General features: G+C 53.7%; 3 protein-coding genes across 11 annotated transcripts in view; 1 reads left to right on the top strand and 2 right to left on the bottom strand.

Annotated features, from left to right (window-relative positions):
• The window catches only part of IL4I1 (interleukin 4 induced 1), a 37,422-nt gene extending 13,345 nt beyond the window's left edge, over positions 1–24,077 (bottom strand). For 5 of the 7 annotated variants that reach the window (XM_078439453.2, XM_078439457.2, XM_078439461.2 and 2 more), the window contains exon 1: positions 23,349–23,454. The gene's annotated coding sequence lies outside the window, so the exon portion shown is untranslated. Of the gene's footprint in view, positions 1–9,586; positions 9,673–23,348; positions 23,455–23,986 lie in introns of those variants that run through there. The other 2 variants (XM_078439455.2, XM_078439454.2) reach the window with 2 other exon arrangements.
• Positions 369–24,090, bottom strand: NUP62 (nucleoporin 62). Of its 3 annotated transcripts, none has more exons than XM_060651793.2 (2): positions 23,987–24,090; positions 369–2,211 (listed from the first exon to the last, which is right to left on the bottom strand). In XM_060651793.2, exon 2 carries the CDS (start codon positions 2,145–2,147, stop codon positions 567–569), a length of 1,581 nt encoding a protein of 526 aa, XP_060507776.1. In that variant the 5' UTR covers positions 2,148–2,211; positions 23,987–24,090; the 3' UTR covers positions 369–566. The 3 variants fall into 3 exon arrangements, with proteins under 3 accessions (XP_060507776.1, XP_060507775.1, XP_078295590.1); XM_060651792.3 differs by lacking the exon at positions 23,987–24,090 and adding an exon at positions 23,349–23,452; XM_078439464.1 differs by lacking the exon at positions 23,987–24,090 and adding an exon at positions 9,587–9,674.
• Positions 23,314–27,332, top strand: ATF5 (activating transcription factor 5). Its single transcript, XM_060651799.3, has 3 exons — positions 23,314–23,423; positions 24,751–25,047; positions 25,993–27,332. The coding sequence occupies exons 2-3, from the start codon at positions 24,870–24,872 to the stop codon at positions 26,655–26,657; spliced, it is 843 nt and encodes a 280-aa protein (XP_060507782.1). The 5' UTR covers positions 23,314–23,423; positions 24,751–24,869; the 3' UTR covers positions 26,658–27,332.
• The last annotated feature ends 364 nt before the right edge of the window (positions 27,333–27,696 follow it).

Genomic DNA, 27,696 nt, shown 5'->3' with positions numbered 1-27,696 from the left:
CCCTTTTCTCAACACCTCATTTAAGTCCCTCATCTGACCTGTCCTTCCTCCTTTGAAATTCTACATCCCACGGTCGGTTCTATTCACAAGTCCCTTCTTTGCACTGGTGGTGAATTTCCACACGCACACACCTCATACGAGGATGCTGTCTCCTCGAAGACGGAGACTTTTCACTGCACCTACGACTATGTGTTGGACAAGTGGCCGCCTAGCGGACCCTGGCTGGGAGACGGATGGTGTTTGTGCGAATCAGCACTTCTCCAGCACCTGGCTGGAGCCGGGAAGGATGGGGAGGGTGGCTGTTGCAGGTGACGGGGTCTGGGATACGCAAAAGATACACAAAAGGAACCACACCCACTAGGCTGCTGTCAGGACCAGAGTGCTTGGAATATTTCTCTTTTTACTAATGCGAAATGCCAGACCACAGAACTGTTCTCAACAGCACAGTCGTTTGGAAGAAAGGAGCAAACAAGTACTCACGGCAACCAAAAACCAGACAATAATTACGCGGCGCCCACTGCCCCCAACACCCTCGGAACCCACGGGCCCTGAAGACGGCCGGCAGCTCAGTCGAACGTGATCCGGAAGCTGCGCTCCTGCTCTTTGCGACGCCCCTCGCACACCTTGGTCACCTCCTCCACCTTCCTCTGCAGCAGGGCCGAGTTCTGGTCGATCCACTGCAGCGAGTCCATGTGCGCGTTGAGGATCTTGCAGATCTGCTGCAGGGGGTCGCTGGTGTCGGCGGGACCTCCAGACGTGTTCAGGTGCTCGATGATGTCCTTGAGGTCTTGGGCCATGCGCTTCAGCTGCGCGTCGATGTTCTCGGCGAGCTTGTAGGTTTTCTCGCGCTCCTCGTCGGCGTGCTGCAGGTAGACGGTCCCGCTCTGCTCCTTGACCGACTCCTCCAGCGGGCTCAGCAGGTCTTCCAGCTCCTTCTGCTGAGACAGGATGAAGTCGAGCTCTTGGTCCAGCCTCTTCTGGTCCAGCTTCACTTTCTCCACCTCGCGGTGGAGGGTAGTGATCTTCTCCCCGTTCTCGATCAGCGTGCGGTCCCAGGCGTTGACCTGTGTGGCCTGCTGCAAAAAGTGCCGCTCCTGGTCCTCCAGCTCCAGGCTCCACTTGTTGATCAGACTCTCCAGCTGGGCGTAGGTCATCACGGGACTGGCGGACGCCCCCGTGGGTGCACCGGAGCCAGGAGGCACGGTCGCGGCAGCCGGTGCGTTGCTGGCGATCCCGGCCGGTGCGAGTGGCTTCAGATTCAAGGCAAAGCCGGCGGTGGTGGTGGCCGCCGTGGTGGTGGCTGTGGCAGTGGTGGCAGCGGCAGTGGATGTTGTCGTGGAGGACGTAGAAGCCGCCCCGGGGGCCTTTAAGCTGAAGCCCAGCGCTCCGGTCCCGGGTGCCGCAGCTGTGGTCGACGGGGTACAAAGGGAAAGCCCGGTGGTGGTGGAGGAGGCTGGAGCGGTCGCTAGCGAGGTGAACAGCGTGGGCCCGGCGCTGGTGGTGGCCGCGGCGGGTGCAGGAGCAGCTGGCTGAGTGGCTCCTGCTCCAGTGGTTGCCGGAGTGGCGGGAGTGAAGGGCAGTCCGCCCAGTGCCGTGGGCTGGGCCAAACTCCCCATGGAGCCAATGTTGAAACCGGAGGTCCCGCTCTGGGACGTGCTTCCGCCTATGAACGAGAATCCCCCCGGTGTGGTGGACGGAGCGGCAGAGGTGGTGGTGGAGCCGAACACAAAGCCAGCGGATGCCGTGCTCTGGCTGGAGGTGACAGCGCTCGAGACGGTGTTGGTGAGGGTGCTGCCGCCGAGCCCAAAGCCGCCAGGGTGAGCAGTGGCTGGGGTGGCGGCTGCATTGCTCAGGTTTAGCTTCGGAGCGCTGATCCCTAAGGAGAATCCCGTTCCTCCCGTAGCAGGAGTTGTGGTTCCAAAACTGAACCCTGGGGTCTGTGTCGCCGGAGCTTGGGTGGTGAGCGAGAACAGGCCAGTAGAAGGGGTGCTCGCAGCGGGCTGGGAGGGAGTCCCAAAGTTAAACCCGCCAGTGCCAGACGTAGAGAAAGAGAAGCCGGTAGCAGGCGTGGTTGTTGCCGTCTTTGCGGTGCCAAACGTGAACCCGCCTGTGGGGGCCCCAGTGCCTCCAAAATTAAACCCGCTCATGGCTCCAGATTCCGGCGGCAGCGGCTACTCTGACTCCCAGAGCAAATCCCTCGGTGTCTGCAACCTTGGGAAGATTTTCAAAGCACAGTAAGTCACATGGTCAGATGGCAGTTTGGGAAAGGCAACCTCAATGGCACGATGGAGCGTGTGGAGGGTGGCGGGACTTTGCATAATTATAATACGTGCTCGCCACCCTGCTCCCTGCTACAGCCGAGACAGGCCCTGTTAAACTGGCAAAGAAAGATTCGGAAGCATAAGCCGGTGCCCTGGGGGTCAGGTGCTCGGGGCTAGATGTGCTTGGGCCGTGCGCAGCCAGGTTCAGCACAAGCAGGAGTATCCGCTGCCGTGGAAGAGAAGGCCAAAGAGCAGGCACCTGAGCTGACCTCAGCCCCGAGGAGGGCACACAAAATAACACCTGGAGGACCGGCTGCCCAGGATACCGTGCCAACCACAGGTGGGAGGTGGTGGGCGGTGGGCTGATCTGGCCGAGTGCCACGCTGACTGCCCTTCTGGACTCACAGAAAGGCCCCAGAAAGCTGAGCTGCACGGCAGGGCCTGAGGTGGCGAAGGTCCCATCTGTGCACACCCCTGACCTGTTAGGAGGATGGAGGGCGTGTTGGCGCATCCCTCTGCCTTCCTTCTAACTCGGGGGTGGACAGGAGACCCCAGTCGGCTAACTCAGACCTCCCCTGGGACTGCTCTCCAGGCACTCAAGAGGAGGTGGCCTTCACCTGCAGGTGTAGGGCACAGAGGATGCACATGTGGGGCACCCCCCTCCTTTTCGGCCATCTGCAGCTGAGCTGCCACCAGAGAGAGTGACAGTGGGGAGAGGGAGAAAGTGATCACGTGCCCAGAGGATCTACACGTACTCAGAGGCCCCACCCCATCTTCCTTAGAAGCTCCATGAGCCAGCACAACCCTGTTCAGTCTAAGCCGACTAGATTTCTACAATTTCTGACTGAAAAAGACCCAAGCAGAGTCACCTGTTAGCTGACGCAGGGGCTGCTCACAGACGCTCACTCTCACTAATACCTGGAGACAGGGATTCTGTCCTCAAGACAGTGGGGTGAGGACAGTGGGGCTCAGAGGGCTGCGGTGACTTGCCCAGGATCTCCCAGCCAGCAAGGGGTGGAGCCAGGAGCTGACCCCAGGCCACGGGCCTGTTTGCTGACTTCTACTGGCCCAGTATGGGTGCCGGACAACAGGGCACTTTCTCACACCAAGCGAGGGGATTGATTAAGTTTTCGGTGTAAGGGAAGAGCTGCGTTACACCTACTGACAGACTCTTACGACACACAAGAAACCTAAGAAGTGACAACAAAGGGACCTGGGCAGAATGCACATCACTAGTGCAGTGTGATCTCAGCTGTGGAAGACAGAACTTGCAAGGAGGGCGGGAAGGGCTAAACGGCTGATGGGCATTAAGGAGGGAACTTGTTAGGATCAGCACCGGGGGTTACAGGTAAGTGTTGAGTCACTAAATGCTACTCCTGAAACCAATGGGACACTGTATGTATGTTAACCAAACTAGAATTTAAATAAAAATTTGAGGGGTGCCTGGGTGGCTCAGTCAGTTGAGCGTCTGACTTCGGCTCAGGTCATGATCTCATGGCTCATGAATTCGAGCCCCGCGTTGGGCTCTGTGCTGATGGCTCAGAGCCTGGAGCCTGCTTCAGATTCTGTGTCTCTTTCTCTCTCTTGAAATAAATAAACATTAAAAAAAATTTTTTAAATAAAAATTAAAAAAAAAAGAAAAAAAAAGGAGCACAGGAAGGAGACACACCGATGTGGACAGGGCCCATCTTTGGGTGGTGGGACTACATCATCTCCTTTCTACTTTGATGTTTGTTCTGTCCGTACAATGGAGGGACATAATCTATAAGCCTGGTGTTTCAAAGAGGCTCAAATTATAGGGTGTGGATTCAGTCTGAGGAACCAGTGAACTTATGCAGCCAGGTTTTAAAATCACAACTCAAGTAGGATAGATGGAGTTACTGAATTAAACAAGCCTCCCCTAGGCTGGCCCTGCCTCAAAGGTGACTGGGGCTGGGGTGGGGCCAGACCGAGGTGGGGAGGTGGAGCTGACCCTGAAGGTGGTGGGAGCCCTGAATAGTTTCCAGTGGAGTCAGTATGGGAAGTGCTATCAACCATGTGGTCCCCCTGAAGATGCCCACACCCCAAACCCTGGAACCTGGGAATATGCTGCTGTGTGCGGCAAAAGGCATTTCCAGGTGTGATTAAATTAATGGTTTTGAGATGCAGAGGAAGTGCCCCAAGCATGGGAACACACAGGCCTCTAGAAGCTAGAAAAAGGTGACAGCAGGTACCCTGCTGACACCCTGCTTTTAGCCCTTTTGAGACTGAATTCGGACTTTGACCTCCTGAACTGTAAGAAAATAAATCTGTCATTTTAAGCCACGAAGCTGCTGTAAATTTGTGAGAGCAGCCATGGGGAAAGAACACGGTTGGAAAGCATAAAATATCTGACAGACCTGAGGTAGGACCTAGTGGCTCCCTAGGGCTCCGGTTTCAAACGAGGGGCAGGAAACCTCTCTGAGACTCAGTTCCCTTATCAGGAAAGTGGGGCGGCAGCTACTGGGCTGAAGCGAGGCCAGCATCCGTGGGATGCAAGTTAGGGTGCTCGTTATCACTGCGGCCATGCGCAGGCACACGCTTGAAAGTTTTACTTTGGGGACAGCCTCTGGAAGCTGGTGAGGAAAGAAGAAAAGGAGCCCAGGAGGGGCCGCAAACACCCAGCTGTAAAGAAGTTCTTCTGAAAGAAACGCGGGGGTTGAGGCCGACCTCAAGTTTAACGCGAATTCACGGTAGGCTGCCACGAGATGTAGACCCCGGGGGGATTTCCAGGCAGCCAGGTGTGCCCGGCACCGTGCTACGTACACTCTCCCTAGCCAGACCCCCAGCTAATTTCACACCGATCCTACAGAGAGGTCGGGATGACTGTCCCCCGGCACAGATGGGAAAAGAGAGGCTCAGATGGAAGTAACTTGGCCATTCTTATCCCACAGTGGGCCCTGAACCCTGCCTTGGGCTGTAAGCCCCTCTTTAGTTCTACCCTGTCAAACAGGTGCACCCGGTCACAGGGCAAGCAGCCCCGCTTTGGGGCACGGACGCTATTCTGCACCCCAGCCTCCATCCAATACCCGCGTTTCTTACTTCCCTTTCATCCAAGACAGCAAAGGTAGTTCGGAGGCAAGACAGCTCCCTGTCCTGAGGCACGAGGTCGGTTCTTCAGACTTCAAGACCTGTGTTCGAACTATGCTTCCGCTGCTAGCCATGGGGCCTGGGGCAAGTTATTCCTGAGCCTCTCCAAGCCTCAGTGCCTCCCTCTGTAAGGAGGACAATCCCCTCCCACCGGGAAGAACAAGGTCACAACCGAGAAGCCAAGTGCCCGGCCCAGGGAAGGCATCCCCAAGTCCCGATTCCTTTCCCCTCTCCCTCTTCAGGACCAGTTTTACTTCTGCAAGGGTCTCCAGGGATCCTCTTGTGGCCCGGGTCTGAAGAAACCTGTGGCGGCTGCCCCTCTCCAACGTCCACTGCACCCTCTGCCTTCCTGGCAGAGCCTGCCATTCCGTTCTCCTGTTCCGCATAGACACGCACCTCTAAGGAGAGGACCTCGGGGCTGCCTGGTCTAAGCCTGGGGACCTTGGCTGGCTGCCCATCAGCACCTCTGGGGGCAGGTTCTTGGGGGCGGCGCCCCGGCCGTGGCATTTTTATAAAGCTCTTCCGGGGGGTTCTGGGAAAGGTCCCTTCTCTCCCGCCACAGCCCCCAGGGCCTCCGGCGCCCCGCACTGGACCCCTTCTTCATGAGAGCCCAGCTCCCCACTCAAGTGCCGTGTCAAGCCAGGTCCGTTCGGGGTACTGGCGGCCAACAGCCTCCGAACAGCTACCACCTACGCGTCTCAGTTCTCAAGACCTCAGCCCCACAGAGCTTCTATGAATAAGCTGCAGCTAAATTTTTCCACAAGAGCATTTATAAAAAGGTCTCTGTAGCTGTTAAAAAACTAAAAGAAAAACAATTTTTCCGTGGGGGGCTTTTGTGGCTTCATGGTTCACCATTTATTAAATGCCTCACGTGTTTCTGATTGTACAGGAGCCAGGAGCTACTCGCAGTGGCAAACACACGCCGACTCGGCCCCACGCTTTGCACTTTCGATGTATTATTGCTCATTTACTCCTGAGAGCAGGTCCCTTTCCTAAGCCAGGAGAGTGAGGCCCAGAGGTTACTTAAGCCATGGCCCTCGTCCTTGAGGTGGCCAAACGTGACCTTCAGTACCAGGGCACCAGGCAGGGACAGGACCGGGTCGCGTGTTGTACGAGCAAGGACAGGTCCTCACGCTGGCCTGGGCTCTGGGGAGCACTCTCCTGGAACTGAGTGTGGAGGGGAGATGTGAGATCAGCCAGGATCGGCCAGGCGGGAGGGGAGAAGGGCCTGGTCGCGGGCACAGAGAGGCTGAAACCGCAGGCGTGTCTGTGCACACAGTGAAGGGTGGACTCGGGAGGCCCGGATTATCCAAAGAAAAGACTGGCCCGTGTCTGGCTCCTGGGAGATAACCTCCAAGCCCCCAGAGCATCCTGCCAGCCTGCCCTCGGCAGGGGCCGCAGACCAAGTGACGAAGATCAGTCACACAGATGCTCCGTGCCTGCGTGAAGGTCCTGGCACCAGGGCTCAGGGGAGCATCCCTGGAGGGCAACGCTCCACGTGTGTGGTCACACAATGGTGCCTGGAGAACCAAGCGCGGGGCTGTCGGGTCAGCTCCACTGGGAGACGAGCGGGAGCTCACACCTGGTCTCTCCCAGACTCTGCCCTGTGCATCTTTTACCTTTGTGGACTCTCATCTCCCTTTTGCCGTGACAGGGGCAAAATCTAACGGGTTTGCCGAGTTTTAGGAGTCCTTCTAACCAATCAGTGAACACAAGGGCGGTCTTGGGGACCACGGTGCAGTGTGTGTACAGCACCACGTGACGGGAGCTGTTGGTCAAGAAATGACACGCCGATGCCTCAAACTTGGTTTCGAGGCAGCCAGGGAGGCACTTCACGGGTAGGGAGACTAACATCGCAGATCTACGTGTGGGGAACGGACTGGAGAGGCCGGGGTGATGGTCTAGGCCAGAAGCCAGAGCCAGGACTCTGAGGACAGAGGAGAGAGAACCGCGGTTTGGGAAATGTAAAGAAATGGAGTGATGGGGGCGCCTGGGTGGCGCAGTCGGTTGGGCGTCCGACTTCAGCCAGGTCACGATCTCGCGGTCCGTGAGTTCGAGCCCCGCGTCGGGCTCTGGGCTGATGGCTCGGAGCCTGGAGCCTGTTTCCGATTCTGTGTCTCCCTCTCTCTCTGCCCCTCCCCCGTTCATGCTCTGTCTCTCTCTGTCCCAAAAATAAAAAAAAAAAAAAAAAATTAAAAAAAAAAAAAAAAAGAAAAAAGAAATGGAGTGATGGCTGTGCGGGGCTGTCCCAGTTAACGGGGCCGTCAACCAAGACCAGGACCTTGGGAGTCTCTCACAAACGTGTCTGAAAAACACTTTTCCACTTTCACCAAACGGGCAAACTTCCCTACAAGAGAAGCGGACAGTGCTCGGGCCAGGTGCTGAGGGCTAGATGGCCACAGACGTGATGCCCAAGTGGGCCCGGAGTGAGGAGGGGCTGCCACGAAGTCACCGAGGGAGTCGGTGACAGAGCGGCCTGCGCTGCATCTGTCCTTGTTTTTCACACCACATCCGTCCGCCCTCACAGCCCAGGAGAGCCCGAGATTCTGACCACCCCCAGCCCCCGCCCCGGCTTTGAAGACCACCGTTCTCTGCCACCGCCTCCAACTTCACTCAGGTCCACTAACCTGACCTGTGCAGTTCCTTTGCCACTCCAAATCCCAACTCAGATTGTCTAATTTATTTACTCTATTACTTACTCAGCCCTATTCTATGTACAGGGATGACAACGGAGACAAACCAAACTCTCTGCAGTGCAACATTCACTCATACAACAGATATTTGTGAGCACCTGCTATGTCCAGGCACCGTTCGAGGCCCTGGGATTATGGCTGTGACTGAGACAGAGGCTCCTTACTCTCATGAGGCTTGTATTCCAGCCAAGGAGACAGGAGAACAACGAACTTCACAAAGGAATTATACAGCATGCTAGAATAGGCTAAGCACTATGGAGGAAGCAAAAGTGGGGCAGGGAAAGAGGAACACGGTGGCGGCACGGGGGCAAAGGGGTTGACTGAGTCACACCGAGGGAAGAGCTACAACAAAGTCCTGGGTGGGACATGACGACAGGCAGCCAGTGTGGTTAAGGTGCAGGGGCCACTGTCCCTGCACCTGGGACTCTCTCCCTCCCTGTCCCAGCCCCTTTCCTCTATCTGAAACAGGGGTGTTTGGGAATGAATATGGAGGGGGAAACCTCAGCCTTGGACTGAAAGGAATGGAAGGATTGAGAAGGCAATGGGGGGAGGTGGGGCGTGTCTATGTGATAGAATAATGGCCTTCATACGTGTCCAGCCCCCTAGCCCCAGAACCTGTGAATAGGAGACCTCACATGGCAAAAAAGGACCTTGCATGTGTGATTACATTAAGGATTTCGAGATGGGGAGATCACCCTGGATGGCAGCATGGGCCCTGAATGTAATCACAAGGGTCCTTAGGTGGAACGGGAGGTGGCAGAAGAGTCAGAAGGAGGTGTGACCATGGGAAGAAAATTCCGAGAGATGCTGTGTTGCTGGCTCTGAAGACAGGGCTTGGGCCACAAACCAAGGAATGTAGGGGGTCTCTAGAAGATAGAAAAGATGGATTCTCTCTGAGTTTCCAGAAGGAATGAGATCCTGTGGACCCATTTCAGATTTCTGACTTCTAGAACTGTAGGAGGATAAACGTGTGTTGTTTTAAGCCACTAAGTTTATGATCGTTTGTTACGACAGCAATAGGAAGTGGACAGAGGAATAGGGGAGAGAGAACAGGAGGGCCTCAATCTAGATACATGGCTGGGAAACACATCCTAGAGTTGGGGTCGAGAAAAAGGCTAGAGCGAGAGGAGACAGGGCCGGGGCAGGTCTGCCTCTGTGCATCAGGACCAAGGCGGGAGGCGGCGGGAGGCTGCTGCAGTCGCTGGGCCCCGGCAGCTGGGGAGCCGGTGGGAAAAGAACATGCAGCTGCGATTCTGAGAATCAGGATGTCCTCTGCTGCTGGGGCGACCTCATCAGCGGTGTGGATGTGTATGAAACCCAGCAACAAGCCATCTGTGACAGAGGGAGGGAAAGGTGGCCTGGGGGCACCAAGGTGGGCTCATAATGGTGATGGTGTCCGCCCACAGGATTTCTGGCTTTTGTTCACTGTGGTTATCCCCAGCACCTAGAGCGGTGGCCGGCATGCAGCAGGCGCTCCGTAAGTGACTGTGACCGACTACCTGGTAACTCAGAACTACCACTTACAGAGTGCCACCTGTCATGGTACTGGGCCAGAAATACTAGGTAGCAGCCCGACGAATCCTTTCTGGATGGGAAACAGGATCAGAAAGGTGATGGGACTTCTTCAAGGTCACACAGCAGCAAACACCAGTCCCAGGATGGGAATCCAGAGCTTTCTAGAGCTAAGTCCTGCTGTTCTGTCTGGAACATGGGAGGAGGAGAGGTCAGAATTAAGTCTTGAAGGATGAGTGAGGTTCTCTGGGCAGACAGGTCACCGCAGGACTGACACACATACAGGCAGCTTCTCTATAGCTATGGCGGGAGCAGGGGGAGCTGGGGGCCAGGTCACAGAGGCAAACTGCCTCTAGTCCATCTAGCAGAGACAAAGCCATGATGCTGCTTCCTTTTCTGATCCTAAAGCTGGCCTTTGTCTTCTCACCTCAGAAGCTTAAGTGACCGACCCTTCCACACCAGGCTCACCCCACTGGGGTAGAGATAGCGGCTGTCCCCTCCTTTACACCTGTTCTACTCCACTTCATTTGGGGCAGCAATAAGTCAAGCCAAAGGGCTCTATTTCCCAGGGCTCCTCGGTGGGGCTTGGGATTGTGAGTCCAGGGTTTTCTAGTCCACTGATGGGCCAGGAGAGGGACTGCAAGCAGTAGGTCAGCAGGGGTCATTAGAGGTCCAGACTGTGGGGGCACCCGGGTGGCTCAGTCGGTTGAGTGTCCGACTTCGGCTCAGGTCATGATCTCGCGGTTCGCGAGTTTGAGTGACTGGGCTCCGTGCTGACAGCTCAGAGCCGGGAGCCTGCTTTGGATTCTGTGTCTCCCTCTCTCTCTGCCCCTCCCCTGCTCACGCTCTGTCTCTCTAAAATAAACAAACTTAAAAAAAAAAAAAAAAATGTCCAGACCGTGGACTTCTGTGCACTCTGAGGACAGGGGCCTTGGCTCGTCCTTTTCCACGAGTCACCTGGCAAGGCTCTGCAGCCCACCTGCCAGAGCCCCTGCTTCTCCACTCCTAACCCTGGGATCTTAGATTCTAAACTCACCACCATGCCTGTTTCCTCATGTGAAAAATGGGGGTTGTAGCTCATGAATCATGTGGTCTCTGTGAAGATGAAACTGTCTGATCCACCTCAGGCACTAACCACACGGTACACTCTTGGGGCCCAGGAAAAGCTACTCTCTTATTATTCCGGGAGCAACTGGAACAGATGCTCCTGACATTTCGGCCCACAACCACCTGGTGGCGCTGCCAACAACGCCAAGTCCAGGTGGCGCCCAGGAAGCAAGGATGAGCCATCTGGGTGGGAGCCACCCTTTCCCCCCAAGAAATTAGCAATTTAATGGGGAGACTCTGTTATCTCCCGGGTGGAGATTTAAAATAAAATGAATGAAAGAAAGAAAAAGAAAAGGAAGACAATTAGCAAGTTAAGAACTTGCAGGAAGTGTGATCACAGGCACAGAAACCAGAGAAGAATCAAGGGGAGCAGGAGAGAAAAGGGGGAAAATGAGAGACTGAAGGGACCTTCGCCTTTGGCCCCCATGGGCGCAGCCAGGGAAATCTGGTCCCCACTGAGGCTCAAACGCCGGCTGGAGCCTTTGCCAAGTGCATCAGTGCAGGAACTCCCCGTCCAGTCTGCTGCCCCCGCCCCCCACAAACGTCTCCCCTGGGCTGTCTCACCAACATGCGTTCGTCGGCCACTCACCCCAAGTCCACCAACTCTGCTTCTTAAACTTCTCTTGAATCGGTTCCCCTCTCTCTCGGAGTCAAAGAAAACCCCTCTAACCCACAGGGAACAGGTGAGCTCACAGAGCCTACCCTACGGGAATGGAAATCAACTGATAAGCACAGAGCAGCTCGCTGAGCAGACCGTAACCAAGACAGAGTCTCCACTGTTCCAGGCTGAAGAGGCAGCAGTGAGGGGGTGTGCGGACAGACTGGGGTGCAGTATGAAGCCACAGGAGGGCTCTGTGTCACAGGATCTTGTTTTGAAGGACCCCCACCCACCCCGCGGGGGGCTGGGAAGGAGGGTGGCGGTCGGGGTCCGGTCACTCTTCGGCTCTTACACAACCACCCTGCCCGGTGGGCACGGCCAACCCCGGGTGCAGGAAACCAGGAAACGGAGCCTCTGGGAGGGGCAGGGATGCCTTCCTAAGCGAAATGGGCAGCAGGGAAACCTCAGTGCTCGCCACTGCCTAGAGGCCTTTCTCTCCGCAGTACATGGTGTCCCCGACAGAGAGGGCAGGATAGACACCCACCTCTCACCTCCTTAGGCCGCTTGGGATTCTGGTCCTAACTTCCTCCAGCCCGCCCCTCCCTGAAGACCAGCACGCTCGAGGCCCTTCCACCCCCAGGTGTATCGAACTTGTGTTAAATATTAGACACCTGTGAGGAGATGCCAAGCAGAAGGCGTGTCTGTCCCTCTGTTTGCTCTTCAGGGGGAGGAGCGGTGGAAAGCCTCACTGCTTGTCTCACTGCTGCCTGTCTCTTCCTTCTCCCAGGCGGAATGCCCTGACCAGGTCCCTAAATGTCCCTGCATGCTAACTGCTACGGAAGCTTTGTCACACGTGTTCCATTTCTCTACCCACCAACGTGATGGCTGTTTTAGAAATTTTTAAAATTCTTTTTGCGAGCAGTCTGTTCACGTGGTTCTACATTCGAAAGGGAAATACCCTGGTCTCCGTCTTCCCCTGTCCCCACAGCCACCAGCTCTCCTCCCTGGAGAAACGTGGCTAGGTCTCCTGCGCCGCTTGTCAGACTTCTGATTCATTTAAGCAAATTCAGTGAGCTCTCTACCCCTTCGCACACAAAATGTCATGTGCCGGACGTGCTGTTCATTTCTCACTTACTAGATCTTAGGATTCCTCTTAAGCAGGCTTATTATCCTCGCTGGAGAGAGGAAGAAACAGGCTCTCAAGAGGGGAACCACCTTGGCCGAGGCAACGACATCCTGCCTCAGCTGCCTGCTCCTGTGGGCTGCCTCCAGCTGGTACCTAAATGCTTCTTGGATTCGATATTCCCAACCTTCTCTCTCCTCCCTTCCTTCCCCTGAAAATACTAGTTTACCCTAAGAGAGCACTACCCAGCTAATTAGCAGTTACATTCTCCTTTACTCCAACACCCATAACTACATCCAAAGGAGCTCACATGGCAGGAAAAACAGCAGTTTTCCCATAGGGAAAGCAAATCAGGTTAAGACATGCACAGAAAAGAAGTCAGGAAACAAAAGAAGAGTCAATTTTAAGAAAGATTTTAGAACAATTCTTAGTATATTTTGTTTCTCTTCTATTGAAAGATTTTTTTTTCTAACTGTATTAAAAAATGTTTATTTTTGAATATTTCTTTCTTTTTTTTTTTAACGTTTTATTTATTTTTGAGACAGAGAGACAGAGCATGAACGGGGGAGGGGCAGAGAGAGAGGGAGACACAGAATCAGAGGCAGGCTCCAGGCTCTGAGCCATCAGCCCAGAGCCCGACGTGGGGCTCGAACTCACGGCCCGTGAGATCGTGACCCGAGCTGAAGTCAGACGCTTAACTGACCGAGCCACCCAGGCGCCCCCCAAAAAATGTTTATTTTTGAGAGACAGTGCACACACGCGAGCATGTGCGCAGGGGAGGGGTGGGGTGGGGACAGAGACTCCTAAGTGGGCTCTATGCTGACGACAAGAGAGCCCGATGTGGGGCTCAAACTCATGAGCTGTGAGATCATAACCAGAGCTGAAGTCAGATGCTTAACCGACTGAGCCACCCAGGGGCCCCTAGCTGCATTTTTAACATTCATATTTTAACTACAGAATTAATACATCAGTCCTTCCTTTAAAATAATGTCTTGCACATCACCAACAAAGCTAAGATTCTCTTAACACTACGCTCCACCCTGGTGCCCACACCTGTGAGGTAACCGCTGTTAAAAGCTGTCGCATATCTTTTATCTGCAAACTGTGTGTGCATTCAGAGCCTGAGGAAATGAAATGACTCCGATTTTTCTTTTCCTGAACAATATGGCAACAAGCATGCTCATTCACACCTTTGGCACAGGTGCATTTTTCCAGGATGATCTCCAGAAGCAGAGTTGCTGGCTGTGGACACTTGCAGTTTGGTTTTACTGGGGATGACCAAATTGCCCTCCGACCTGCCTATACCTGTTTTTATCCTGACTTGCAGTTCCTAAAGAGAATCATTTCCCTACAACTTGCCAGCACGTGAGATTAGGAAAGTCCCACCCATCTGATGTACCAACTGCATTTACTAAAAAATGATAAAAGCACTAACCATTCAGGGGCGCCTGGGTGGCTCAATCCGATAAGTATCTGACTCTTGGTTTCGACTCAAGTCACGATCTCATGGTTTGTGACATCGAGCCCCGCATCAAGCTTTTCACTGACAGCACGGAGCCTGCTTGGGATTCTCTCTCTCCCCATCTCTCTGTCCCTCCCCCACTCAAGCACTCACTCTTTCAAAAAAAAAAAAAAAAAAAAAAAGCACCATTCAGCACTCATTATATGCCAGCATGTGTTGGCACTAAGTCCACTAAGATGTAGAACAGGACAGACCCTGTGCTGGGCAAACAACGACAGTAATATATGGTATGGCTACCATTTTCATGAAACCCAGAGTGATATTTAAATATGAAAAAAAAACTTACCAGAATGGAAAACAGATACTCAAAAACTTGTACACAAATATTCACAGGAGCATTATTCCCAACAGCCAAAAGGTACTCTCATTGCCTCTGTTACTGAACTCCAATCCCACCTGTTCTTGAGGCCTAAAGTACTCCTGCCTCAGGGCCTTTGCACTTGCTGGTCCCGTCTCCTGAAATGCTCTCCCTTAAGTGTCCCCACAGTTCACTCCTTTACTTTCTTCAGCCTTTGGTCACCTACTCAGTGAGGTTTTCCCTGGCTATCCTTAGAACTTAGCACCATCTGAAATAATATACTGACCTCACGGATCTCATTTATTGTCTCTCCATTAGGATGTCGGCTACATGAGGGGCAGCATTTTTGTCTGTGACTTCCACTGCTGTATTCCCAGTGTTAGCAATGGTTGCTGGCCATCGCAGGCACTCACTAAATGGTTGTCAATGGCACTAAATGGTTGTCAATGGCATCCAGGAGCTTCTTTGTGCCAGGTGCTCTTTGTATATGAACTCCAACCATGAGACAGGTACCATTACTATTTCCCTTTTAGAGTTAAGTAACTTGTCCAATGTCAGCATGAACTTCAAAGTCAAGATGAATACAATAAGGTCTTGGGGCACCTGGGTGGCTCACAGTTCATGAGATGGAGCCCTGGGTTGGGCTCTCTACTAACAGTGCAGAGTCTCCTTGGGATTCTCACTTGCTTTTTCTCTCAAAGTAAACAAACATTAAAAAAAAAAATTTTAGGGGCACCTGGGTGGCTCAGTCAGTTAAGTGTCCGACTTCAGCTCAGGTCATGATCTCAGTTTGTGTGTTCAAGCCCTACACTGGGCTCTGTGCTGATAGCTCAGAGCCTGGAGCCTGCTTTGCATTCTGTGCCCAGCCCCCTTCTCTGCTCCTCCCAGACTCGTATTGTCTCTCTTTCAAAAATGAGTATTAAAAAAATTTTATTTTTAATTTAAAGGGGTGCCTGGATGGTTCAGTCAGTTAAGCGTCTGCCTTCGGCTCAGGTCATGATCTCATGGTTCATGGGTTCGATCTCTACATCAGGCTCTCTGCTGTCCGCACAGAGGCCGCGTTGGATCCTGTGTCCCCCCGACCCCCACAAAAAAATAAAAGACTTAGAACCTACTGGAAACCTAGGGGAGATGACTACCTTCACCTGGGGGATGGGTAAGGGGAGGGCCAGGGAAACCCTCCTAGAGAAGAAAAAGGATATTTAAGCATAGTTTTGAGGAACATGGAAGAGTTGGGGTAGGGAGGGGTTAGATCAATACCTCATTCCAGGCAAATGGTCGGACAGGCAAGGGCCTGCCGCCATATGGAACAGTGTTAAACACCCTACGTTAAAACCACAAGATGCCAGAGAAAATACACAAATGGCCAATAAGCATAGGAAAAGATGTTCATCATCATTGGCCACCGGGGAATGCAAATCACAACACAACGAAGATACCAGGTCAGACCCCATAGGATGGTAATAAAGATGGACAAGGAGTGTTAGCGAGGATGTAGAAAAACCGGAACCCTCATTCACTGCTAGGGAATATAAAATGGCCCAGCCACTGTGCAAGAGCCTGGCAATTCCTCAAAAGGTTAAACACTGAATTATCCTATAATCCAGCAATCCCATTCCTAAGTATCTCCCAGGAGAAATGAACACATATGTCCACCCCAAACTTGTACATGCATTATTTGTAATAGCCAGGAAGTAGAAACAACCCAAATGTCCACCAACCGATGAATGAACAAAATGTGGTATATCCATAAAATGGAATGTTATTCAGCCTTTAAAAGCAATGAAGTATTAATATATGTTACCAAACAGATAGACCTTGAAAGCCAAAGGACCTTCTATGACATGATTCCATTCCAATGAAATGTCCAGAAAGGCAAATGTAGAGACAGGTCAGTGGCTGCCTAGGGTTGAGGGATGGGGGAATGGGGAGAGAATACTAATGAATGGATATGGGGTTTTGGGGGTAGATGATGAAAATGTTTGAAAATTAGATTATAGTGATGACTGGACAACTCTGTGAATGTACTAAAAACCACTGAATTGTTCACGTTAATAAATGGATGTGCATTATACAATACCTCAATAAAAGCCAATAAACTAACCAATAGGTATGAGATGCCACGAAGTGGTTGGGAGGGCAGAAGTGAGCCTGCAGAAGTAGGCAGTGGCCAGACTCAGTCCTGACTTTACCTTGAGGGCAGGGACTGGGCAGAGGAGTTTCCAGACAGGATCTGAAATGCCCTCAGCTGTGAGGCCATCAGGGACTCCTTGAGACATGCAGTTAGGCATAGAGAGGACATTCAGACTTGGAGAGGGACTCTAAGAGCACCGTGGGTGTGCGTATGCGTGTGTGTGTGTGTAGAATCGCACACACTTGTGCTCCCTCCCCAGCGCAATCCCTGTAATCAACACCAGCATCTCGAGGGAGAGGCAGTGATGTCACTGGTTGGGGAGGAAAAGGCCCAGGCCAGGTTGTGGTAGAGACAGTTGCCATGGAGATGGTTTCTCTGGGAACCAAGCGAAAGCCACCAGAAGTGAGGGGGGCGGGCAAGGTGGCCTCGATTCTGAGAACTAGAAACCAATCACACCTACCCGCCTCTGGGTATCAATCGCCATGCTAATATTTCTGGACATTCGTTATGTGCCGGGCTGTTGGCAGTGCTTTACCTGCACCGACTGCCAACTTTATGAGGTGGGAATTATTCAAAACCCCATTTTACAGAGGAGCAAGCTAAAGCCAAGAGAACTTTAGTAACTTACTCCAAGTCACACAGGTAGTCAGGACAGACCCAGGCTATCTGATCCCAGAGCTGAGCTGCTAATCACTCACTAGCCTCTCCAACGTGACATTGTGTCCACCTTCCACACCGTGTGCCATCTCTAGCACTCCCCATTCTCTAAGGACATCCGGGGCATCTCCATCACCTTCCAGACTTGTTCAGGTTTCACTCTGAATCCAATTCAGTGCTGTCTACCTCCCCGGCCACGGGCTAGACTCCCAGAGGCTAGAAGCTAAGAAGGGCATTAGCTGCTCTTTCCTGCCCCCACCTCGGGAACCTGTCCCTGCTCTGGGCGGGCGCTGGCAGAGGAGAAAGGCAAAGGGCTCTTGAACTCAGAGCGGGGCTCTGCTGGCGCTGACCCAGTGCTCTCCATCGGGCAGTCCCCACATTCATGGGGACCTATGAGGCATTCCTGTTGTGGTCCTCGGCCTCTGCCTCAGCCTCTCTCTTGCTCCCCGCAGCTCCCACTACAACTGGCCATCCCGAGTGCCGGCTGGGTTCAGGTCCTGCTATATTCCTTTGTGCTCAAGCAGCCCTGTGGGGACTCTGCATGTGTGACCCACCACATGGCAGGGACTCTCCACCTCTCTTTCCCCATTTGGAAGGATGGGCACGTTTGCTTTGAGAAAGGAAAAGCCAGGCCCTGGCTCGCTCCGGTCAGACAGAACTTCAGAGAACACCAGGCAGGGCCACTCTGACTGTGGTGGATGAGACAGAACAAGACCACTCTGGAATCATATTTCAACACAGACAGATGCACAAACCTTGTCCAAAGCACAAAAATGACCCAAATCCCCTTCCTGGCTCAGAGCAGACGGGAGCTTCTTACCTTAACCATAGCATTAGCTGGGCTCACTCCTCCTGCCTCTAGATGAAGTGGAGATACCCAGTCCCGGACTTGCCTCTGCTGCCCAGCCTCCAATCCAGAGCCAAGCCTGCTTCCCGAACCCTTCCCAAGGCTACCTAACCCCACCCAGCTCCCATTAGAAGCTCTCCATAACACCCACTTACTGAGATGCCCCGAGGGACCCAATGGTGGAGGGCAAGAAACCCGATGTTCAACTATAGGTGCTCCTGGCAGCCTCTGGCATGAGGCGCGGACAGACGAGGAACAGACGGGGGAGTAAGACACCAGCCCCTCTTTAGCAGGCATTTGACCCTCAATGACAATTCCTGAGAGGCCTCCCTCCCTGCTCCCCACAAACACTGTCCTCTCGACTCTACATGGGGCTGGGGCTGAGCAAGGCCCTGCTCTTTCTCAATCTTGATCGGTTCAGCAGGGAGCGATGTGGTCTCAACTTTCAGCAACTCTGGAATGGAAGTACTTCGTTCTTTTTGTTCTCCGCTCTGGGCAGCGAGGATTACAGATCGGAGGGTGAGGGGGAAATCACTGAACCAAAGGTCAGGGAGGACCCGCAGCCTGAGTCTCATCCACACTCATGGTTCCTTGGAGTTTCTCTCAATCACTTGCCAACTTTTAAAACTTGGATCTCACAGGAAATGCTCGATTTCCAACTTCATAAAATCAGCAGCTCTGCACTGCAAGGTGGGGTCACCCCTGAGGTGCCTTTGGGGTTTCCCAGGGGCTCTGTTGGCCTCTCCTGAACACAGGCCCTTTGCGTTTAAGGAGAGGCTTGTTCGTTGAGCCAGGAACTGTTCTACGCCTTTTCGTGTATTATCTGTCTGCACCACTGCCCTCTGAGGGTTCTGTTATTGTCCCTACTTTAGTGATGAGACCACTGCAGCACACAAGGGCCCGGTATCTTGCTGGAGGCCACAGTTCAGTAAGTGATGGCATCTTGAGCTCTGGGCACTAGGCTGTCAACTACCTCCAGTTTGCCCAGTCCTCTTCCTATAGCCAGTCCCTGTGGGCACAGGAGGGGGCACCCTAGGGCTGGCCCTAGCTTTCATCTTCCAGATGAGGAAATAGGCTCCCTTGGGAGGTGTGATAGGCTGGATAATGGCTCTCCGAAGAGGTCTACATCCTAGTCCCCACAACCTGTGAACAGATTACCCTACCTGGAAAAAGGGAGTCTGCAGATATGATTAAACTGAGGATCCTGAATGCAGATATTCTGGATGATCTGGGTGAACCCTAATGTAATCACAAACCCTAATGTAATGTAAGTGGGAGGGCAAGAGGATCAAAGGAGAAAATGGGAGAGGAGATGATAGAAGCAAAGGTCAGAGTGATGCGAGAAGGGCCATGAGCTGAGGAACACAGGCGCCTCTAGAAAAGGCAAGAAAATGGATTCTCCCCTTGAGCCTCCAGAAGGAACACGGCCCTACAAACCTATTTTAGACTTTCGGTCTTCAGAAGTGAAAGGGAACAAAAGTGTGTTGATCTGAGCCACTGTGTTTATGATGGTCTGTTGCAACAGCCACAGGAAACAAACACAGAAGACGAGCACCGAGGGTGCCGGAGCCAGTACAGCCATGTGGGGCCTACCCAGGCTTGAAGGGCCGTGGCTGCTTCTGCCGAGGGAGACACCGCAGGAGCAGCGGAAGGGCTCCCGAGGACTCTGAGCTACTAGGCCACGTGGCGGACCTATGCTCTGCATGCCTGGCCCCTGTACCGTCCTTTCCCCAACCGGGCTGGCCTTGGCCCTCCTGCCCTTGTTTGCCAGGACACCCACCTCCAACTCCTGCCCCCTTCCGGGCCCGCATGACCCCGGTACCTGCCCTAGCAGCTCTTCAGAGAGAATCTAGGTCCGTCTGATGCAAACTGGGTGCCTTTTCTATCATGCCAGGCCCAGTCACCTTGATTGGGAAACAGCGAGGGGTGGCTGGTGAGGAGGGCCTCCACTAGGGCAGGAAGATGGGAACAGGTTGGAATCGATGGAATTTGGCAATCGTGAGCAGCGGCAAACCTGAGGTGAAGGTCTAGATGAGGCGGCCTCCCGGCAGGCTAGGCCTTGGACTGCGGGTCAGGGACCTCACAGAGCCTAAAGAAGACAGGCTCTCCCTGGGGCTTGTGGGGTCTTGAAAGCTATGCGGTATCGTGGAGGCCTGGGCTCTAACTAGCGATGTGACTGCGCACAACCCCCTTCACCTCTCAGGGCCTCAGTCTTGCCCCCTGCAGGACCAGCAGGTCGGCCTGTGAGCTGAGGCCTCTTCTGAACACTGGTCTCAGACACTCGGGATCCCGCATAGGTGGCTGCTCTCCTTCTCCCTCCCTCGCAGCGCCGGGGCCCCTCCCCAACCCAGGCCTCTAGGGCCTCGCTAACCAGGAACTGTTGCCGGGTGCGCCAGGGCCCCCAGAGAATCCCCCCACTCCCCCTCCCCATCAAAGAGCCAGGGTGATGCAACCTGCCTGCAATGGCCACTGCACTCCCCAAGCCTGGCTCCTCCGCACTGAAAAAGAGTCCCCAGAAGCCCCGCCCATGCTCCCAGCCCCAGCTCAGGAGTTGAAGGGCTGGGGCACCTGGACCCACGTGCAAGACTCCAAGTCTTGGGGAGGCAGCGGCATTTGAGTCCTGGAGGTGCCATGGGTCTGGGGTCAAGAGGAGGTACAGGAGAGGGCTTGGGGTGCCAAGACCGGGGTTCACAGGTGGCCACGGACGACCCACCAGTCACAAATTAGGATACACCGGGAAGGGCTAGGGAGCTAAGTGTGTGAACTGGCACCCACTCAGTAGGAATCAGTCAAGCTGCTCCGATGGGACAGCTGGCACCAGGGCTGAACCGGGTGAGATCCAACAGCTAGGGAGAGAAAAAGCTGCAAGGGGCTGGGACAAGAGGACCAGGGTCCCTGCCCCAATGTCTCCTCAGTCAGCATATGTGGCATGCAGCCGGCAACATGATTCCCATACTAAGCAAGTTCATGTCCAGTAATTAACAAATATCCTACCTGGCCACCCTCTCAAAATCCCATAATCCCAGTCTACGAGACAAAACCAAATTGAGGAATATTCTATAGAATGACCAACTCTTCAAAACCGCCAAGATCATGAAAAGACTAGGAAAGTCTGAGAAACTGCTGCAGAGACCAGAGGCTAAGGAGACATGACGACTAAATGTGATACGGCATCTGGAACAAAAAAACAGCATGAAGAACAACTAGTGAAATGAGAATAAAGCATGCACTTGAAAACCCCCTTATGTATGTGGGTTCTTTAGTTGTGACCCACGTACCACAGTAATGTTAGATGTCAACGAGGGGGAAAACTGGATGAGGGGTACATGGGAACTCTCTGTACTATCTTTGTGACTTTTCTGTAGATCTAGTCCACATGTATATCATAGGACATCTTTTCAGAAAAAAACTCAGACTTTGGCGGGTAGTGGGGGGACACGACTCTGCCAGCAGTCCGTCCTAATCCTACCTATGGCTCAAATATCTATACTGAGAAGTAGAAGGAAGGTCGGTCCTTAAGTCTCACTTAAAAGGCTGGGCGATCTTTTAAAGCACTTACTGCTTAGCAGTGGGGATAAAACACAGCTGCCTCAGTAACAACCACCACCACTCCTTATGTAGCACCTGCTTGCCAGGCACTAACCTAAGTGCTTGACCTGAATTTATTTAATCCTCATAACAGTACTAAGATGTAGGCACTATTGTTTTGCAAACTCTACTCCTGATGTGGGGCTCGAACTCACGGCCCCAAGATCAAGTCGCATGCTCTACTAACTGAGCCAGTCAGGCACCCAAGAAGTAGGCACTCCAAACTGCCATGTATATTGCTATGTTTCTATGAACTAAACTTCATACTTTATTCTGGTACTATTCATGGAGACTGAGGCACAGGGAAGTAAGCGAAATTGCCAATAAGCTAATAAATGGGGTAGAGTCAGGGTTTGAACCCAACGACCTAGCGCCACAGTCTGTGCTTAACTGCGACTCTGTGCTCCCCAGGTAATCATGTAGGTCAAGTCCTCAAACACTGGCAGAGTGGACAGCTAGTGCTCTAAGTGAAAGTGGTCCGATCCCAAGAAGGATTTCCTGCATGTAACAGAAGCCTGCACGTCTTCATTCCCAGATACCTCTCAAGTTCAGGGTTCCCCCACTTTCTTTGGATCTCATAACCCTCACAAGCGATGAAAGCTGAACTCCAGGTGTCCTGCTGTGGGCAGATGCAAAGTGGGGAAGGGTTTCTGAAGCAAAGACCCAAAACCACCTGGGCTAGTGGAGGGCCTACTGCACAGGAAGGGAATGGCTAGGAAGCCCCTCTGTTTAGTAAAGGGAAGTGCAGATCTCACTATCTCCGGCAGGTTTGGGAAACTGATCCGGGAGGGGACAGCTGAAGCAGAGGCCCTTTTGAAAGAAGTGCTGAGGATAAGAGTTGATGGAGACATAAGCTGATAGAGAGTAAGAGGATGGAGAAAAGGCAGTTACGGTGATGATGCCGGCTTCTCTGCACCCCACACAGGGATGTGCTGAGCGTCCATCATGTACGATGGGGAAAGGTGGGGATGGCTGGAAATTACTGAGTCCTTGAAGGAGTGACCTACTAGCACATGCTGGATGTTCAAATGTCCGGGGCTTTTGCCAGAGCGGGAGGAAGGGCTAAGGGTTCCTACTAAAAATAAAATATGTTGAAAAATAAAAATGAAAATAAAAAACGTTGAAAAATAAAATAAAATACGCTGAACAGGTACATAAGAGCCCGGCTCTCGGTTTCACAGGCATCGACCTATTTGATTCTCACAAACAACCTCACCAGGTATACCTGATTTATTAATCCTCCTCATTACAGGTAGTTAGTCCCCGATCTACGAGACTAGAGACCTTGTCACTTGCCACCCTCGAAGGTCTGAGATTTGAAAGGCGCGCGATCTCATCGTGACTCACGCCAGACTCTAACCCACAAAGAGGTTTCCTAGCGTGGGGCAGTTGGGGGATGAGGACACTAGCGTGTGGCTGGCCGGAAATTCGGGAAGCAGGGGGAAAAGTGAACTGGTGCAGGTCGGGGGGAGGGGGGAAGGGGACCGAATCCAGAAAATCGCGGGGGGCGGCTGGATCCCAGAGTCAGAGGAAAGGGAGGCTCGGAACCCCCGGGGTAGGAAAGATGAGGAGGGTGGATCCCCAAATAGGAGGAAGGGAAAGGTCGAACTCTAGGGGTCGGGAGGAGGAGGGGACTGGATCCCAGGATCCCCGAGAGGTAGGGACCAGGCCCGCCCCCCGGTTGGGACCTCGTGGGGTGGGGCGGAGCGCGGAAGGATCCTGGCGGGCCGTGCTGCGCCACCCGCGGTATATCTGTCCCCAGTCCCCGGGGCCGCCTCATTCCCCATCCTCAGATCACTATCTCTCCTCAGACTACCGCGACGCCATCTCCGCCCGCATAGCCCTGGCCATGGCTCTGTAGCCAAGACCCCTCCGTGCCCCGGCCCGTCTCTGCGCTCACCGCGCTTGCGCTCTTCGCTACCGCCTTCTTTCTTCAGCGGAGGCCGCCGCCGCCTCTCTGTTCCACAGCCATGGAGTGAGTAACCGCTCGCCCCTCCCTCTCCAACCGCCTTTCCCGCCCTTTCGAAGCTCGCGGCCTTCTCGACCAGGTCTCGTGGGGGTGAGGTGGGGAGACGAGAGTGAGGAATCACGGTCGCGCAAGCGCAGAAGAGGAAAGACGCGCCGTCGGCGCGTGGCCAGGCATGCGCATTTGGGCCGATGGGGGGAAGGGTGCGTTCTTGAGAATGTTGGTGTTTAAAGATGGCCTGTGTGCAGGTGCGCCTGCGCACTAGCCCCTAGAGAGGGTGAGTTGTCTCCCACCCACCATCTCCTTGAGCAAGTCTGTCCGCCAGCGGTTGCTCACGTGTACGAGCCACCAGAGCCCGCATTTCTGTGTGAAGGGCGGACGGAAGCAACGGCACATGCGCACTGACCCCCCCGATCCCCCGCAGGCGTAAGAGCAGTTGGCTCGGTGGCGGAGCATGCGCTTTGGCCCTCGGCTAGAGAGCCGCGTGTGGAAGGGTCAGGGGTGGGGAGCTGTTCTCTGCCGGCCCCTCCACTCTCCCGCTCCGTGTTGCTCAGGCGCACAGCACAACTTACCTTTGACTCAGGCACCCGCTCGGGGGAGGGGGACTGATTTAGATTGGGCGTAAGGCGAGGCTTAGAGGCAACCTGTTAAGAAGGGGGTGGAGCTAGGATCACCTTGGTTGCAAAGGGTGGGGCCTTGGGGAACCCATTGTGAGAAGGGGCGGGGCTAAGCAAACATCGCTGAGGGGTGGGGTTTCAATAGGAGACAAAGCGGGGCCTTCGGGGGAATCGTCGGGAAGGGGTGGGGTTAAGGTAAATATGGGGGCGGGGCTAGAGGGGGTCACCGCTAAGTTGAAAGGAAAGAGTGGGACTTGGTGTTCAACGTTGACAAAGGGGCGGGGCTGGGGCAATTCCCCTGAGAACCGATTCGAGCTTGCATCTAGGGATAGGGTGGAGCCTAAAGAAGGGGTGTGGCTGGAAGAAAATTGTGGGATTGAGTTTTTTATGAAGTTGAATAATTGCGGGGGGGGGGGTTGGGAGGGGCTTAAGGAAATTCCCCTGGGAGACCATTATGTTTCTATATTGGAAGGAGTGGGGCTTGGATATTCTAAAGGAAAGTAAGTGAGGGCTAAAGAGAATTCCCTTGGGAGTGGGTGGGGCTCAGAGATTTGGGGAAAGAAAGCATTGGTTTAGAATTCTGCGAGGGCAAGGTGCAGTCTCGAGCCTAGTTGGAAGGGGGAAGGGAAGACCCTGGGGACATGGGGGTGTGGCTTGGTTTCCCTGTGACTTTGGCTGTGGATAGCCTCTGACACTGCCTACTTTTGTCTCACATGTAGGTCTTCCACTTTCACCTTGGTGCCTGTCTTTGCCCCGCTGAGCAACTTCCAGAGCCGCCTCCTAGCTGTTGGTTCAGCCTTCTTCATTGCGACCCGTGCCCAGAGCCCGTGCTGCAGCCATGTCACTCCTGGCGACCCTGGGGCTGGAGCTGGACAGGGCCCTGCTCCCAGCTAGCGGTCTGGGCTGGCTCGTAGACTATGGGAAACTCCCCCTGGCCCCTGCCCCCCTCGGCTCCTATGAAATCCTTGGGGGAGCCCTGGAGGGCGGGCTCCCAGGGGGAGGAGAGCCCCTGGCAGGTAAGGACAGGTGGAGAATGGAGGTGGGGTGAGCTGGGGCATGGGGGACAGGGGAGAAGAATTCATTTATTCACTCAAGAAATATTTACGGAGCACCTGTAATAAGCCAGGTCATGTTTTAGGTGCTGGGGGATACAGCTGAGACAAGACTGACATGATCCCTGCCTTCCCGGAACTCACACACCAGTGGGGAGGCAGACAAAAGACAAATTAAGTGATGATATATTGGGATAAGTGGGAAACAGTAGCTGAGCCAAAAAAATAAAAACACAGCCTTAGTTTACAGCGAGTAGCGAGGAAACATATAGGTAACATTTTGGCTGAGACCTAAAGGCTGGGAAGGAATAAGCCAAGAAAAGACCCAAAGGAAGAGCTTTTCAGGTAGAGGAAATGGCATACGCAGAGGCCCTGGGGCAGGGGTTATTTTACTCATTAGTGTTTCCAAACGCTTGGCACATGGGTTTGTTCTCAATAATTAATGAATTAAAGATGAAACGGGTGTGTTGTGTGTGTGAGACCTAGTTTGCCTTTAGGGAATGGAGAGTAAATCAGAAACTATGGACGTAGGGTAGTTAGTAAAGATTATTTGGGAATGGTTGAAGATCTAGCTGGTTGAGTTTTGTTGTTTGGGTCATTGGTTGGTTGACTGACCCATTGATTGGCTGCTTAATAGGTTGACTGGTTGGTTGACTGCTTCATTCACTTAGTTGATTGGTTGGCCAACTGGTGGGTAGTTGATTGGCTGGTTAACTGGTTGGTTAGATGTTTGATTTGTTGGCTGGTTTCTTGAGGGGTCTGATGATTCACGGGTTGGTCGGTTGACCGATTGGCTCGTAGGTGGTGTCACTCAGTGAATGGGATGAATGAAGCCGACGCGAATGAGCACCAGGTGAGGCAGGAGACCGGGAACTCAAGGAAATTTATGTCCCTCCTCCAATTCTCCAGGTGACGGCTTCTCTGACTGGATGACTGAGCGGGTGGACTTTACAGCCCTCCTGCCCCTGGAACCCTCCTTACCCCCAGGTGCCCTCCCCCCACCCTCCCCACCCCCACCTGACCTGGAGGCCATGGCCTCTCTCCTCAAGAAGGAGCTGGAACAGATAGAAGACTTCTTCCTTGATGCGCCACTCCTCCCACCGTCCTCCCCCCTGCCTCAGCCGCCGCCACCAGCGCCCTCCCTCCCTCTTCCACTCCCCCTCCCCACCTTTGACCTCCCCCAGCCCCCTGCTCTGGATACCCTTGACTTGCTGGCTATCTACTGCCGCAGTGAGGCCGGGCCAGGAGACTCAGGGTCGGCATCCCTGCCCCCACCACAGCAGGCCCCCCCCCCTCCACCTCCAGCCTCTCGCCCGGCCCCCTACCCGAATCCTACCACCACCCGAGGGGACCGCAAGCAAAAGAAGAGAGACCAGAACAAGTCAGCAGCTCTGAGGTACCGCCAGAGGAAGCGGGCAGAGGGCGAGGCCCTGGAGGGCGAGTGCCAGGGGCTGGAGGCTCGAAACCGGGAGTTGAGGGAGAGGGCTGAGTCGGTAGAGCGCGAGATCCAGTATGTCAAGGATCTGCTCATTGAGGTGTATAAGGCTCGGAGCCAGAGGACCCGGAACAGCTAGAGGGGCTTTGGGCTGTAGGGGCACTGGCCTTCATCTCTGGCTCACCTCTATTTCTGGGGCTGGGGTCGGAGGATCCCACCATCCCCCTTTCTGTCTGACTTTCTCCCCCTCCCTCTCCTTTTATCTTTGACTGCTCTCGTCCATTTCTGAATTTGCCCCCCTTCTCCCACCCAGAATCCTGGAATGTCTGGCCTTACTCAACATCTCCACTTCTCAAGTAACAGCTGGGGGGCTGGGGGCCCAGAGACGGGGAGCTTGCAACCCTGGTCTCTCAATCAGGGAAGTGAGGCCAGGAAGCTATGCAGAATGAATGTGGAACAAACAGGGGAGCCCCCTGGGGATGTGAGCCAGGGAGGGTCTTAATGGCCCCCGTATAATAATATAACCAAAAAAGCAAGCCAAGTGACCTTAGGGAAACATATTTGGGCAGGAAGCCAAAAGGTGGCCAAGTTCACAGAGCAGGTGAATATGCAGGTAGCCGGGGAGGTGGGCAGGGCGGGGGACGGCCATAGTTGGGACTGGGTGTTCATTTTAGCTCTGGGAGGAAATCAGTGTTTTGTTGTGGGGGGAGGGGTCGTGTTGTGTTGGGGGAGGGGCTGCATCTAGATAAGGGAGGGCAGGGACTGGTCCTTTTGGTGGTTTGGGAGCAGAAATAAAATGAAGAATTTTCTCTGATCTGTGTGTCTTTCTTTTGGGGAGAGGGCAGTCTTAGGCCAAAGAATGATCACGTAGATACAACAGATAATCCTTATTACACACACACACTTGGCTCATGGCCAAGGCCCAGATGGGATCATTGAACTGGTCAAGACTCAAGGCCCACTTCTTTTTAATTAATTAACTTGTTATTTTAGTTATTTTTAATTTTTTTAAGTTTATTTATTTTTGAGAGAGACAGACACAGAGACAGCGCTGGGTGAAGGACAGAGAGGGAGAGGAAGAAATCCAAGCAGGCTCCCTGCTGTCGACGTAGAGCCCAACGCGGAGCTCGAACTCACGAAACTGTGAGATCTTGACCTGAGCGGAAACCAAGCATCAG

This window comes from Panthera onca, chromosome E2 (genome assembly GCF_046562875.1).
Source record: "Panthera onca isolate mPanOnc1 chromosome E2, mPanOnc1 haplotype 2, whole genome shotgun sequence".
Taxonomy (NCBI): domain Eukaryota; kingdom Metazoa; phylum Chordata; class Mammalia; order Carnivora; family Felidae; genus Panthera; species Panthera onca.
Note: the sequence above shows the minus strand (reverse complement) of the source record. Positions and strands in the feature narration are given on the sequence as shown.